At 52.3% G+C, this 14,657-nt stretch overlaps 1 protein-coding gene across 6 annotated transcripts in view; it reads right to left on the bottom strand.

Annotated features, from left to right (window-relative positions):
* The window catches only part of KCNIP1 (potassium voltage-gated channel interacting protein 1), a 324,702-nt gene that overhangs the window by 199,906 nt on the left and 110,139 nt on the right, over positions 1-14,657 (bottom strand). For 3 of the 6 annotated variants that reach the window (XM_031030341.2, XM_006735445.3, XM_031030343.2), the window contains exon 1: positions 997-1,388. The exons of 2 other annotated variants lie outside the window; for them this stretch is intronic. In XM_031030341.2, the coding sequence (XP_030886201.1) occupies positions 997-1,057 (61 nt within the window). In that variant the 5' untranslated portion in view covers positions 1,058-1,388. Of the gene's footprint in view, positions 1-996; positions 1,389-14,657 lie in introns of those variants that run through there. One more of the 6 variants, XM_006735448.3, reaches the window with a different exon arrangement.

Genomic DNA, 14,657 nt, shown 5'->3' with positions numbered 1-14,657 from the left:
GAGCTCCAATGGCAGAACTTGAAGATTTAAGTGTCAGATTACTTGAAATCCTTCTACCATTCACCCTAAGATTTGAGCATTAAATGAAAGAAAACAAAACCCATCGTTTTCTTTCTTCCTAACTGCATCCTGTCCTTTCATTCCAACAACCAACTTTCTAACTGCTGGATAGGAGGCCTGCATAGTCCCTTATGGCGCAACATGTTTGCCCCAACTTCACATGGACCCATTTGACAACTGTCCCGCAGGTGAGGCCGGGCATGGTTCAGCTGGGGAAAAGCAGCTATGAACAGGGGGGTATCACGCCTTCTAATCCTTGACAGAAGCTCACTGCTTCCTCACACCTTGACAGTGCCCTCAGCTTCCCGGCGGTTTCCAGAGCATGGCAGCACCCTTGTGTGATGCCCTCGCTCCTGATGACGCCCCCAGGCAGCAGGACACGAGCCCTGCGAGTTGTACCACGTGGCACCAGCTGATTCCTTTTGGCTTGCAGAGGTTTACTGGGGTGGGCAGACAGAGCACCCTCTCCCTGATGACGGACTCCTAGGTCTGCACCAGCACTGCCACCCGGAGGAGTGTGTGAGTGTGTGAGCACCCTCGCTGGGTGCCCACCGTTGCACAGTCGAGGGCCGTCATGGGAACCGAAAGAGCTTCCCAACATTTCCACTCAGACAATCCAGTCACCCCCACCTGTGAATCCCACTCTTCTTCTGCTCCTAGAGATTTCCAGGAGGAGAGTCCTGGCACCTGGAACCCCAGAGGGGCTCTCCCCACCCGCCCTGGGGCCAGCGCCCACTCTGGCTCCCTCCTCTGCGTGTTCACGATATTCACACCAAACCTCCCGCCAGGTTTCTTACTCCTTTGGATACAAGCACCTGCCCTTGCTCCTCGCAGAGAGGAGGGTCCAGGCCGAGGGAGGCAGGTGGCACACCCCAGCTCAGCACCAAGCACCCCAAACCCAGCCAGGGGAACAAAAGGAAGAAGGAGGTGGCTTACCTTTAGAAGGTCGCCTTTGTTTGGTTTGCAGAGATGAAAAGGTGCCCATGACGGCCCCCATGGCAGCGAAGACTTGTGTGCGACTTGGGACCCCTTGCCCTGCCCCTCCCCTCCCCTGGAAAGAAATCAGTGTGGCTCCTCTACTCCGAATTGGAGGAGGGAAAAAAAAAAAAAAGCACCCGGCAGCTCGCCTGCAGCTTGGTATTCAGCGAGCGTGGGGCTGGGGCGCTGGGAGCCTTTCCTTTCCTTCTTCAGCCCCGCACATGCATTGACTCACAGGGCCAGCGGCTCCCTGCGAGCCTTCGGAACCCGGCCGAGGACGCTGCCCCGCCGCCTGCTCGGAGCCGGACACGGGGCTGCGCGCCCGCCGGCCGAGGCTCCCGAGCCAGCGGCGCGTGCGGTGCGGGAGCCGCGCTCCGCCCGCCCCTGCTGCCGCCCGCCGCGCTCCCCTCCCGGCGCTCGGGCTGGCTCTCGGGGGCCGGGTACCAATCATGAATGAACAGAGCCAGGCACGGCGCGGAGCGGAGCCGCGCGCCCGCCCGCCCGCGCTCGGGGAGACTCTGAGGCGCGCGGAGTGGCCCGCGGTTAACCCCGGCGGGGCGGGGCGGGGGGCCGGGCCCACGAGGGGCGCCTGCAGCCGCCCCGCTGCCCACCGCCCCGCGCGCCTGCACCTGCCGAGCTGTGCGCACTCCGGGGCTGCGCCCCTGGGCGCGCGGACCCGGATAGGCACCTGGCTGATGGGTGGGGTTCAGGAGAACGTGTGTGTGTGTGTGTGTGTGTGTGTGTGTGTGTGTGTGTCCGTCCCTGTGTGTGATGCGCTAATTCATTTGACTTCAAGGGAAATCTTATTTAACCCACTGCCTGAATTCATGGGGTGGGAAAAAAAAGTCTGCCCCACCCAGGGAGAGATGAAAAACATACATCTAATTGAGTTGTCATGGGAGGAAGGGTCTCTCCTGCTCCTCCAACGCCAGGGCCACCTTCTAATGACTGAGAATCGGGGAGAGTAAAGGAGCCCCTTTGGACCCTTGCTTTCTCTCTTTTGTTCCTCCCCTCGCTCTCTCCCTCCTTCATCCTTCTACCCTCCCACCCCCAAGTAATTTCCTAGCCATCAGCTATGGGGCAGGCTGTGAGTTACTGCTGAGGGCGTAATGGCTGAATTTAAGAAACAGTCTCCCTGCTGTGAGTTTTCACTCCAGATCACACAGAACCCCAACCCCTATTTCAGTATCTCATGCAAAAGGCAAAGTTTGGGTTCACCCCTATGGGTCCACCCCAGCTCCCTGTGGTGCTGAAATGCAAGGTCTGCTCCCTGAAAGCCTGAGAGGAGCTACCTCTCTTCCAGGTAGAAGTGGCCTGAGTTCCCACTATACACTATGCCTGCAGATCACAGGTCCCCCAACATACGGCCTCACAAACACAGCTGTACACATAGTCACACAGAAAATGTGGGCACAGTCCCACAAGTCCACACAGACATTGCTGTTATACACACAGACACACTCAGCCCATAATATGCTCACAGGTGCATCCACAGGACCCCACCCAAGATCTAGACACACGAACACAGAGGCTCAAAGACACACACACAGTGCAAAAAGGCATTACTGTCACCAGCATTCACGCAGGCTCAAAGCCACACAGGCACATAGTCATAGCCCAAGGATACAAGGCCCCTCAGGAGCTGTTTCCCCTCATTCCAGCCCATTAGCTGCCCTTTCAGGGACAAAGGTGGCCTGAGACTTGGCCAAGGACTCTTGAGTAATTTTCTTTACCTAATTCAGCATTTAATGCTTTCTCAAATCCGAACACACTTCATATTTTGTGCAACAGGGAAAGTACGCTTAATAACATCCGTCCCTTTCATTCGCATTGCCATTTGCTATGTATACCCCACGGCACCCCCTGCCCTGTGAGTTAGGTCATGTCTAATCATTACTGTAAAGAGAAGCTGAGGCTTACCAAAGGTAAGGAATTTGCCTGAAGTGACTTAGCCAGACTGTGGGATTAGAACTTGGAGTCCAGGGCTGTGTCACCACCTCCTGTTGACAGGTGAGGACAATGGGGACCCCTGAGCTGGGGACATCTCCCCTGGGCCCCACCAGATTCAAATCTTCAGCTCTCATAACTGCCAGGACTTATCTGTGTCCATGAGGCCTAGAATCCTGGCTGATGGAGCAGGACTGGTAGAGGCTGGTCTTCTGCCTCCCTCCTGCACTCCTTGCTAGAGAAGAAGGGTGGGGGTGGCGTTGAAGCCAGGGGTCAGGAGAAGACCTATCACGGTGGCCAGGACTCAAGGAACAGAGGAGGGATCTTTGCTGGGGAGAGGGTGGTGCAGCCCTCTAGGATCACTGGATTCTCAGGCATCTGCTCATCACACTTCCTGAAGACCTGGACCAACCCTCGAGAGTCTCCAGAAGGCAAGGATGCCATTCTTGCATTTCCTCTTCTTCCCCATGACCATATGAAGAAGCAGAGTAGAGATGAATTGCTCCACTTTACAGATAAGAGAAAGCGAAGTACCTCTGGAGGAGTTTACAATTGGCTGCTTCTGAGCAGTGGGAATAAAGTGAGGTCATCAAGATAAAGTCCAAACTGCTGAGTATTAATTATGAGGCCCTTTTGTGGTCTGGCTTTGTCTACCCATCTATCTGTTCTCCAGTGCTCCCTTTGGGGCTCCGGCCACACAGACCCTCCCTAGTGCCCTCTATGGTTGTGCTTCAGGGCCTTTGCATGTGCTGCTCCCTCTGCCTAGAATATCCCTCACCCCTTTCTCCATCTGGTGACCTGCTGCGCATCCTTTGAACAGCTAATTCAAGCGGCATTTTCTCCAGCAATCCCTTCCTGGCCCCGAATTGGTGCCTGCCTTGAGGGTTCCTGCAGTACTTGGGGCTTTTGCCCCTCAGAAAAGTCATTTCCTTGGTTCTCATTGTCCCTTTCCTGTCTGTCTCTCCTTCTGCACAGAGAGTTCCTTAATAGCAGGGACCGCTACTGATTTAGTTCTAGGCTGTCTACTTAAGCCCTTGTTTCTGGCAGGGGTGCAGTCAATGAATGAATGAATGAACTAATTTGCTTTGCTCAGTGACCCAATTATTAAGTAAAAACTGATGATGACCAGAACATCCTAGCTCTTCAAAGGAAGAAGCACTCTTCCAAGCAAAGATTCACTTACTCAACAAATATTTATTCTTCATGTCAACTGTGTACCACATATTTACATGCACAACAGCTCTCTTATTCCTGATGATGCCCTGATGATGCAGCTGGTTTTGCTGCTTTTTAGCTGTGTGACTTGGAGCCTGGTGAGTACTTTCTCTGAACCCTACTCTCACCTTCCATGGACTACATGAGTACCCACCCTGCCGTGCTGCTGTGAAGACTTGGAGGTGATGTCAGGCCCCTTAGTAGGTACCTGGCACACTGTGTGGTAGGGGTTATCCATAGGTAAATGGGCACACACACACGTACTGTGTGAGGCATCAGACATTACCTGTGAGAGGCTCACAAAGAGTGCATCTAGGGAGCAATGCACGTCAAGGGAGAGAAGACAGCAGACCCACTCCTGCCTCTGGGAGACTTGCCACAGAGAGCAGAGAACCGTGTGGGCAGTTTGTCCTGCTGTCCCCAGCATGTACTCACTAAGGCCATCTTGCCAGGCCCATCCAATGGGGGCTTCCCTCGCTGTGGCTCCTTCTACTCCTAAAGGTGAGCCCCGTGTCCAGCTCTGGTCCCTCCCTCATCTACCCTCTTATGGACTGCAAGTTTGTGTCTCCTCAAAATTCATATGTTGAAGCCCTGCCCTCGAGTGTGGCTATATCAGGAGATGGGGCCTCTGAAAAAGTAATTAAGGCTAAATGAGGTCATAAGGGTGGGGTCTTGATCCCATGGGATTAAGTGTCCATCTTGTCTCCTGAGAGCAGACATCAGAGAGTTCCCCCAAGCCCTGAACACACGACTAAGGAGAGGTCTTGTGAGCACACAGGGAGCAGAAGGCAGCCATCTGTAAGCCAAGGGGAGAGCTCTCACCAGACACCCACCCTGCTGGCACCTGGATCTTGGACTTCCAGTCTCCAGAACTGTGAAAAAAAAAATACATTTCTGTTGTTTAAGCTTCCCAGTCTGTGGCATTGTGTAATAGCAGCCTGGGCTGAGTAATACACACCCACGGCGCCTGTCCGTGCCCTCAGAAAGCTCTGGAGGCAAGGCCTTCCCATCCCTCTGACAGAAGCGCCCATGGAGGACTCCGTCAGGCTCCCCCGGAAGGCTGTTCCGGGAGGAAGGGGTGAAATGGTCAGAGGCCTGCAGGGGTCCCGTCCGAGCGTGCCCGTGCTTGTCTGTGGAACACACAAGCTTGTTCCCTCCCCTCTTGTGTCACACACTCCCTCTGTCATTTTTCTTTCCATCCTTGCGTGCTGGGGCAGGTCACCGAGTGCCCACCCCACATGGGGCCAGCAGCGTCAGATGAAGAGCACGGATCTGGGGGTGCTGTTAGTCCTGGGTTCCCATGCTGGTTTTGCTGCTTTTTAGCTGTGTGACTTGGAGCCTGGTGAGTACTTTCTCTGAGCCCTACTCTCACCTTCCATGGACTACATGAGTACCCACCCTGCCGTGCTGCTGTGAAGACTTGGAGGTGATGTCAGGCCCCTTAGTAGGTACCTGGCACAGAGTGTGGTCAGTCGTGGACGGTGGACTGCCACTATCACTGTTGTTGTGGCCAGGTACCGTGCTGGGTTAGAGGGGTATAGAAATGAGTCAGCCACAGCCCTTCCCCTTGGCTTCCATCTTTGCTCTTCATCTGTTTCATAGGAAATCTATTCTCAGGGTCCCCATCTGGTATTAAAAGACTCAGATTAGTTAAGGAAGGGAATGTGGTTGGCACCTGATTATGTGCAATTCAGCACTATGCTAGCTGCTGTCTTGTACCATTTCCCAAATGTTCTGCATGCATAAGTCTGGCCGCCTCAAATAGATCCTGAGTTTTTAGAAAGCAAAGCAGGCACCCCTCCCCCTGCCCCCAGCCACCATGGCTTAGCCTGACCCAGGACATCCTAAGTGTTCTGCAAAGCCTCACACTGAGATCATCAGGGCAGGGGAAAGGGCACCATCATTTAGCCCTTGGATCAAGTCCCACTTCTCTTACTAAATGTACATCTGGGCCCAGCCTGCTTCTCTCTGAAACATGAACAGGGTCTTTCAAGGGTTGGTGTGAGGACTGGATCAGATAAAGTAAAGGGAAAATACTTTGTTTCTTGGCAAAGCACTCTGCAAATGTCTTTTATTATATTTTTGCTCTGGGGCTTATTTAGTTATTCATTCATTCAACAAATATTTATTAAGCACCATCTACCTGCCAGGCACCATTCTAAATAGAGGGACCAATAATGAACAAAGAGGCAGGAGTCCCTGTCCTCGTGGAACTGGTAGGCTAGGACTGAAGACAATCAGATCCTATTACCATTACGAACTGTGATCAGGCTGGGAGGAAAGAGGGAGCAGATGAGTTTGGGATGAGGTGGCGTGGGGGACTCTCAGAGAAGCCAGGTAGGATAAACCTTTCGCAAACTACAAAGTTATGTCACAACTAAGAATAGATCCTCAGAAGGCAGGGATTTAGATACAGCTTTCAAGTCAGGGAGATCAGGTTGCAAATGCTGGGTTTGTTTTGTGACCTCACGCATGTTATTTGACCCGTGAGAGCCTCAGTTTCTGCAATCTGCAAGCGGAATAATTCACCAACCTCAGTTGCAGGGTGAGGCTGAAAGTGATCATGATTACAAAAGTGCCTGGCATAGGGTCTCCTGCCTAGAACACAGTCCCGGCTCCGAAAATGCTAACTCCATTCTTCCGTTTCCTCTTCCAGTCTTCTTTGCAAGCAACTTCTTCCCCACCTTCCCAGGAGGAAGAAAAGATCTTGGAATAGGACTTGGCCTTGGGAAGTGCCTCTCCAGGGCCACATCCATATGCATCGAGCATGACCTCATCTGTCAAGGTTGATCATGACTCTTCAGGGAGCAGGGCTGATGCCAGGGAAGCCAGGTCACAGGCTCTGCCTTTGATGTCCTGATGGCTGCACTGCCCCAAGGGTTCCCCCTTCATGCTCTAGTGCTGGAACAGTCTCCACCAGGGCTGAAATGAGTTCAGACAGAGTGCAGCCACCCACACAGCCCAGACTCTTGCAGCAAAGCCCTTCCAAGTTACCCAGATCCAGCGAGGGGGGAGGACAGTCCAGAGCATTTGGCTTACATTATCTGAAGCAACATACACAAAGTTATGGGTGTCAACCCTAGGCCATGCGCAAGGTAAGCACTTCATGAAATTGATCCGATGGCTCTCTGGGGGTGGATGGAAGGCTGGGTAGAAGGAGGAAGAGTGGGGAGGGAGGTGGATTCAAATATGTTCAAATAAATATTTAAGTATCCAGTGAAACCTGTGAACCTTCTCCTTCAAGATAGCCATGCTTGCGTGCACACACACTTACACCCTGCATAAAATTTTACAGTGTTCACATGAAGAACATCCATGGACACCTCATTAAGAAACTGCACTACAGGGGAAAGATTCTAATTAGGGATTTGATACAGTCAGTTCTTAGCTGTGCCGCTTTAACTTCTTTGAGCCTCAGTTTCAACATCTGTGAAATGGGTGTAAATAATTGTGCCTATTTCTTGGGGCTGTTGTAAGGATTAAATGAGAAGAAGCATTCCAGTGCTCTAAGTGTAATGCCTGGCAAGGCTCAGTGAGAGGTGCCGGTCATTGTTAACATCCTCATTAAATTTCATTCACTCACTCATTCATTCAGTCACAAGTTAGTGAGTGCCTCCTGTCCCATCACACCCTGAGATGGTCTCTGGGGTCCAGAAGTTTATGCTCACTGCTTGGGGGCAATGGGCAGATGATAACATCCCAGATTTCACCAAGAAAGAGTGGGAATGACTTCTCTAGCTCTGCTGCTGAGAAAACCATCCCCTGAATCTGGCCAGGCTGGCCAGCCCCACTCAGAGTCCTGGGAGAAGCAAACGTTTGGATTCAGCAAGGTCAGGAGGCTGGATCAGCCTAGGAGGGCAAAGGTCAGGGTGGAAGTGGGGTGGAGAAATCAAGAGAGGAGCTAGGTAGAAAGGGATGGGGTTGCAGGTAGTGAGGGGAGAGTCAGGGGCAGAACAGGACTGAGATGGGGTGGGGGTGGCCCTGGACAGTTGTCATAGTGGTGTGACACTGAAATGGCTGGGGCAACGAGGAGAGAATTTCTAAAGTGTGTGCAGAATATGGATCCATAATCTCCGTGGGGAAATATGCAGGAGTTTGTCATGTTCACCCCCCTCCTTTATTCTCCTTAGATTATATAATAATTACCTTAACAATGCTAGCCACTGTCTTTGGAGTGTTTACTATGTGCCAATTTGTTCCTCGTCCCATTAATCATTTCAGTAAGGTAGGTATCCTCATTATCCCCCGTTTTATATATGATGCAACCAGGCACAGAGAGTTTAAGTGACCTGCCCAAAGTCACACAGCAAGAAAGTGGTGGAGCTGGCTTTGAACTTAGATGGTCTGACTCCAGAGCTCATATTCCCTTTGGCTCCAAGCCCTCCTGCTGCTATTGTAACTTATTTTTTCCAATACTGTTTCTCTGGGAGGTAACAATTCACTGGGGACTCACAGGTATTGTGTAGCTTCTTACAGACAAGGGACAGATGCCGAGTGAGGGCCGCTGGGTCCTGGTTCTCTGGCTGGCAGTTGCTGCTTCTATCTGTACCCTTCTGGCCAGGGGGCTGCCGTCATACCCATCTGCCTATGGGAATGCAGAATGCACACAGGGTCTGTTTTCCTTCTGTGGCTTCTCCAAACCGAAGACCCCAGAGGACGTGAGCAGGGGCGGAGGGAAGGAGCAGCAACCATGCTGCATGATGATTAGTAATAATGCCAGCGATGAGGCCCGCTGAACCTGTCCTCGCTGGCTCCCAGCTTCCCAGCTAGGCGGCTGCTGCTGCAATTGGAGCCTGAAGAGGGGGGGAAAAAAAAAGCCCGGAGCAGGGAGGGAAGAAGGAAGGAGGCAAGGAGAAAAGTCATGGTCGCCTTCATGCGGAGGGCTGACTCTGGGACAGAGCTGCAGAAATGAGGCTGCATAAAACTACGAGATATCAATGGATGCTTCTTCCGCTGTTGCCGGTGACCACATACCCTGCCCCTCATTGGACACCTGTGGCACTCACGGCCTGTGGCAATATGACACAGAAACAATGGGGCCACCTTCTTGGATGTGGACTTCCAAAGGCTCTGGTCTGATAAAAGGCCTAGAAGAATGTGAGCTCAGAGATGGGATTTGTCCCCGCCCCGCCTCAGGCAAAGCACCGTTCGGCACTGAAGCCCCAGACGTTGGTGGAACCCGGGGGGCCGGGGAGACCCTGCCCCTTTCCCAAGCCGAGTCTGGGAAAATGGACATGACCCTGAGTCCCCCTCCCAGCCCTGCCCGCTGTCTACGCAGCACAAACGGAACACACTCCGCTAGCCTGTGTGTCTTTGTTAGGAGGCCGATCCTCGTTTCTCCATGTGGAGTCTGGCAAGGAGAGGAACCTTCCCACTGTGCTCAAGAGGGGCGTGGCCCACCATGCCCCCAAATGCAGGCAAACGTTGGTTGTAGGCTGGGGGCCTTAGCTATGACCTGGATGGTGGCGTGGGCACAGGATGCTCAGGAACCAGCACATCATGGGGGCTGCCTGCCCGGAGAGGTGGTAGGCTGCATGTCGGAGGTCGAGCGCACCCCACACCTCAATGCTTCATAAACCCCTGGAAGAATATTCAGGCCATGCTGAGGAGATGGGGGTATTCTGAGTGTATTGAGATTTCATTTCTGCCCCCAAGAAGAATAGGAATTTGAAATAGAAGTTCAACAATTTGGGCGCCTGGGTGGCTCAGTTGGTTAAGCGACTGCCTTCGGCTCAGGTCATGAGCCTGGAGTCCCTGGATCGAGTCCCGCATCGGGCTCCCTGCTCAGCGGGGGGTCTGCTTCTCCCTCTGACCCTCCCCCTCTCATGCTCTCTCACTCTCTCTCATTCTCGCTCTCAAATAAATAAATAAAATCTTTAAAAAAAAAAAAAAAGAAGTTCAACAATTTACGAAATTAGCGAAGTAGCCCCTCTGGCACACCAGAGGAAGTGGCCTGAACTCCTCAGCTGTCTGTAAGACAGCCCTCATCGTACCCCTGTCTCTGCCCTCTCCTCCATTTTATGCGTTAGCAAACAGAGTCAGAACCGTGAGATGATCTGCCCAAGGTCACAAAACTGGAGACAGCTGGAGAGTCAGGGTTTGAACCCCCTTCTGTCTGTCTTCAAAGCCCATGCTGTTACCCACCCAGGAAAGAGAAGGAAGTGGCGGGGAGGGGGGAGATCAGGACAGTTCCATGAAGAACAGGTGGGGTGAGGGGGCTCTCTGCACTCACAGCCCCCTCAGATGGTGCCCCGGGTCAGAGGAGAGCGGCCGCGAGGACTCCACCATGGGTCACGGGCCACGTGCACTGAAGCTGGCACCCAGGTGGTCTGGCTCGAAGCTGGCAGGGCGGAGGGAAGGGTGATGAAGCACTTCCAAGAGCAGGTACACCAACCTTCCTCCGGAAGACCCCTGGGAGCCCCCTTCCTGAGAGGCCAGGCTGGCCTTCTCTTCCACTCTGTCTGTATGGAGGCTCCCTTCCTCGGAGGCCACGGGGCATTGCCTTGACCACAGTGGCACTTCAGCTGACTTCTGTGTCTGTTGTCCCTTCTTGCCCTGGCTGGCCCCTAGTGAGCGAGGGGTTGGGCCCTCTAGCAGGTGCTGGGGGAGCTAATTGACAGTCTGGGGCTCTCTTTCTCGGGGCTGGCATTTGCATGCTGCATTAGTATTCGTGCTCGCAGCTCAGGGCTGTTCTGGATGGAGGATGCTATGCAGATGAGCATCGAGCCTGGTGTGTGATGGGGACCTGATGCATTTTGCTAGGAATCAAGGCTGCCGAGTCAGAGGAGGCTGAGGGAGGTTGCAGATGAGACTGGGGCTCCTCGCCTGCTTCCCACACTGCCAGTCCCTGGAATCTTCCATCTATGATGTATGAGCTCCCAGCCAGTTCCTCCAGTGATTCGCCAGCATCACTGAGCCCCTGCTCTGCCCCAGCTGCCCTGTGGTGGTAGCAGAGATGCAGAGAGGCCTGAGGTGGGCTCGGTCCTGGCCCTAGGAAGCTCCTGTCCTATGGGGACAGAGTAACATACAAACCATTCACCGACTGGGGGATGGGCCTACAGCAATCAGCTGAGAGGCCACATCAGCTCAGAGAAGAGATGTCTAATTCAACCTGCGGGAAGAATGGGGGGAGGGCAGTCAGGCAGGGCTCTTCTGAACGGGAGATGCTGGAGCCGGGTCTTGAAAGACTAATACAAATCTGGCAGCCAAACATCACCGTAAACACATGCCTCGGTTCGGGGACCTTCTCCTAAGCAGCTCCATGGGAGCCACAGCCTCGTTCCCTCTCATGGGAGCTGGCCAGAGTGACAGCACACCACTGTGCCCATTTATGGATTCCCCAAACCTAGACTTGGACCGACTTTGGAGAAAGCAGGTCCAGGCACCATGTGACAGATAAACTTGTGATAGATGATGGAAGTGAGCAACTGAGTCATCCAGAAACATCTCCAGGGATGGAAGCTTCCTGGCTCCCGTATGCAACCTGCTCTAGCGTTTTATCGTGCCCAGAGCTAGGAAGCGCCTTCTAATGTCTCACTGGGCTGCTAAACTGAAGGGTACTTGCTCTTCATAGTCCCGAAAGCAGGGGATGGAATGCTTTGCTCAGGAGCTCTTTGTACAAACTGCCAGAGCCCCACAGAGCACTGACTACCCCAAGCTAAGCCCTCAGGTGGGAGGGAAAGCTCAGGTTGGTGCGTGTGTGTGTGTCGGCGGGGAGATACATGTGTTTTTTACAGCAAAACTGAATGGCTGGAGTGGGGGAGGGGGGCTAAGGGGCTTGACCTGCACCCTGGGCTCTAATTCTGAATGTGCACATCATTTCAAAAACTGATTCTCCCCAGAATAGTACCCTTTCTTAGAGTTATACAACTCAAAGCTGGAAAGGACTTTATATGCCACCTTACAGACGGCCAGGGGAGGGAAAGATGTTTGCTCAGGGAAATGTAGGGAGAACACAATAGAGCTAGGAGTATAACTCAGGGCTCTGGAAAGGGTCTTTCATGTTTGAAAGCACTAAAAGTTGTCCTCAGCTGTCACAACCTCTCCTCCAGAACCAGATCCGAATTTGCTCTTGGCTTTCTATGAAGCATAACTTTACAGGCACAGGAAATGTGTCCCAAATGGACCTCCCTCCCCTTTACTGAAATTCCCTCAAGATTAAGTAATATCAAGTTAAGTTTATACTACGGATCTCTGGAGGAAGTTGGCACTGACCTGGAATTCAGACTAAAGTTTGAATGGTTGGTATTATACTATCAGCTGGATTTGCTAGCAATCAGGAAGGTTAGCAATTAGGAAGAAGTAAGGGCACAGCAGAGTTGAACTGCATGGAGGAGTGGGGACTAGGAGAGTAGTCTGGGCCTGTAGTAAATCAGGGAGGTGGGTGTGTGTGTTTCAATAATAGTATGAGTCCTGGTGGAGAACCTCTGCATTAGGTAACTTTTTCTTTTCTTTTCCTTTCGTTTCATTGTTTTTCTTTTCTTTTTTTGTTTTACCACTGCTCAAATGCAGTCTTGTGTGATGCATCCATCCATCCATCCAGCCAGCCAGACATCTATCATTAATAAATATCCCCTACCCATCTGTGATACCTGCCCCTGTTGTAGGTATGGGGATATACCAGTGACCAAGATGGACATTTTTCCTGTTTTCTGTACCTTCCATTCTCATAGGGAAGGGAGGTCAGGATAATGAACAGCAGATAGGCAAACACATAAGGTCACATCTGTTGATAGGTACCACCTCCTGGTATCCTTATAGTGGGAGAGCTGAAGCGGACAACCTGAGAAAGAAGGCCTCACTGTGGGGGAGGGGGGGTGATTCTGAAATTTGAATGACCGGCAGGGGTTATTCGTGCTTAGGATTTAGGGTGAGAGAACCTGATGTGAAGACCCCACAGAGGGAGTGTGCTGGGCCGGCTCAAAGAATAGAGAACAGGGCAACAGGGCTGGGCCAAGCAGAACAAGGAGGAGGTTTCCAGAGCATGCTAGGGAGGCTAGGTTGCAGAGGGTCTGTCATCCTTGGTGCGGTTTGGATTTATGCTAAGAGCAAGGAGGGGCCTTAGGAAAATATATTTTCACTTTTTATTTTGAAAATATTATAGACTTACAAGAAACTAAAAAGATAGTACAGAAAGGTCTCCTGTACCCTTCATCCAGCATCCCCCAGTGTTAGCATCTTACATAACTACAGTCACATATCAAAACCAAGAGACTGGTGTTGGTGTAATCCACAGACCTTTTTCAGATGCGTACTCGTGTGTGTGTGTGTTCCTATGCCATTCTATCCCATCTGCAGATTGTTGTAACTGCCACCACAGTCAAGACACCAGACTGCTCCATCACCACAAAGGAACTCCCTTGTGCTCTCCCTTTATTGTCACCCTGCCCCGTGCCCCATCACCACGCAAGAATTTTAAGGAGGTGATGGGAGCGGGAAGATCTGAGAGCTGTCAGCTGGGGCAGGGACATGGCCTACCCACCTTTGGAGGCCCTCGAGGCCTCTCAACAAAGCAGGTTCACTGTGAATTCAGACTGTTTCAGCTGGCTTAACATTGCAGTTGAAGAGCAAGAACAGAAAGCCTAAGCAACTGGTACAAGGTCACACAGTACTCCTCATGGCTTGCTAGCTGCTCTTATTGAGATGATTCTGACAGCTCTCTGCAGAGCGTGGTGTGTTGGTCACTGCGGGGGTGGAGAAAAGAGGCCTCGCTCAAGGCTACCACTTCAAGGCCTCATTCCTCAATCTCTTGCACTTCCCTATCCCCATGGCGGAATGCTCTATCCCCTACCTGAAACAGACTCGGTAAGGGATTGGTTAGAAGATACTTGCAAAGTGCCAAGCATAAGGGAAAATCCTTTCTGCTGTCAACATGCCAACATTGACCCAAAAGTACTGAAGAGAAACCTCTGCCCTTCCTCGGCCCTTCCCTCCTGTTTCAGTGGTGATCAGTCCTCAGATCCTGTAGCTCAGCCCCTTCTTCCATCCATCCCGCTTGTAAGTCTCAGTTCATGCCCCCCCAGACAAGGCAGACACTCCAGGCCATCCACACATGCAGGAGGCCCCCAGCTCTCCAGCTGCTCTGCATGGGACCCAGTGGCCAAGCTCCTGAGGCTAGAAGATCTGCCCCATCCTCCAGTGTGACTCCCAGCAGCAACAGAGGGAAGACTTCACCGCATCCAAGCTCTCCATCTGTTTCTCCAGTGGGCCCTGGGAAGGGAGTGGGATTGATGGTAGCTTTAAACTCCCAAACCAAGCACGGCTCTGCACATAGAATCCCTGCCCCAAATAATGCCACACTTTTTTTTTTTTACCTTTTTATTGTTATGTTAATCACCATACATTACATCATCAGTTTTTGATGTAGTGTTCCATGATTCATTGTTTGTGTATAACACCCAGTGCTCCATGCAGAACGTGCCCTCTTTAATACCCATCACCAGGCTAACCCATCCCCG

Source organism: Leptonychotes weddellii, chromosome 7 (assembly GCF_054177405.1).
Source record: "Leptonychotes weddellii isolate Sample4059 chromosome 7, ASM5417740v2, whole genome shotgun sequence".
NCBI classification, from domain to species: domain Eukaryota; kingdom Metazoa; phylum Chordata; class Mammalia; order Carnivora; family Phocidae; genus Leptonychotes; species Leptonychotes weddellii.
This window is presented reverse-complemented; position numbering and strand designations above follow the sequence as displayed.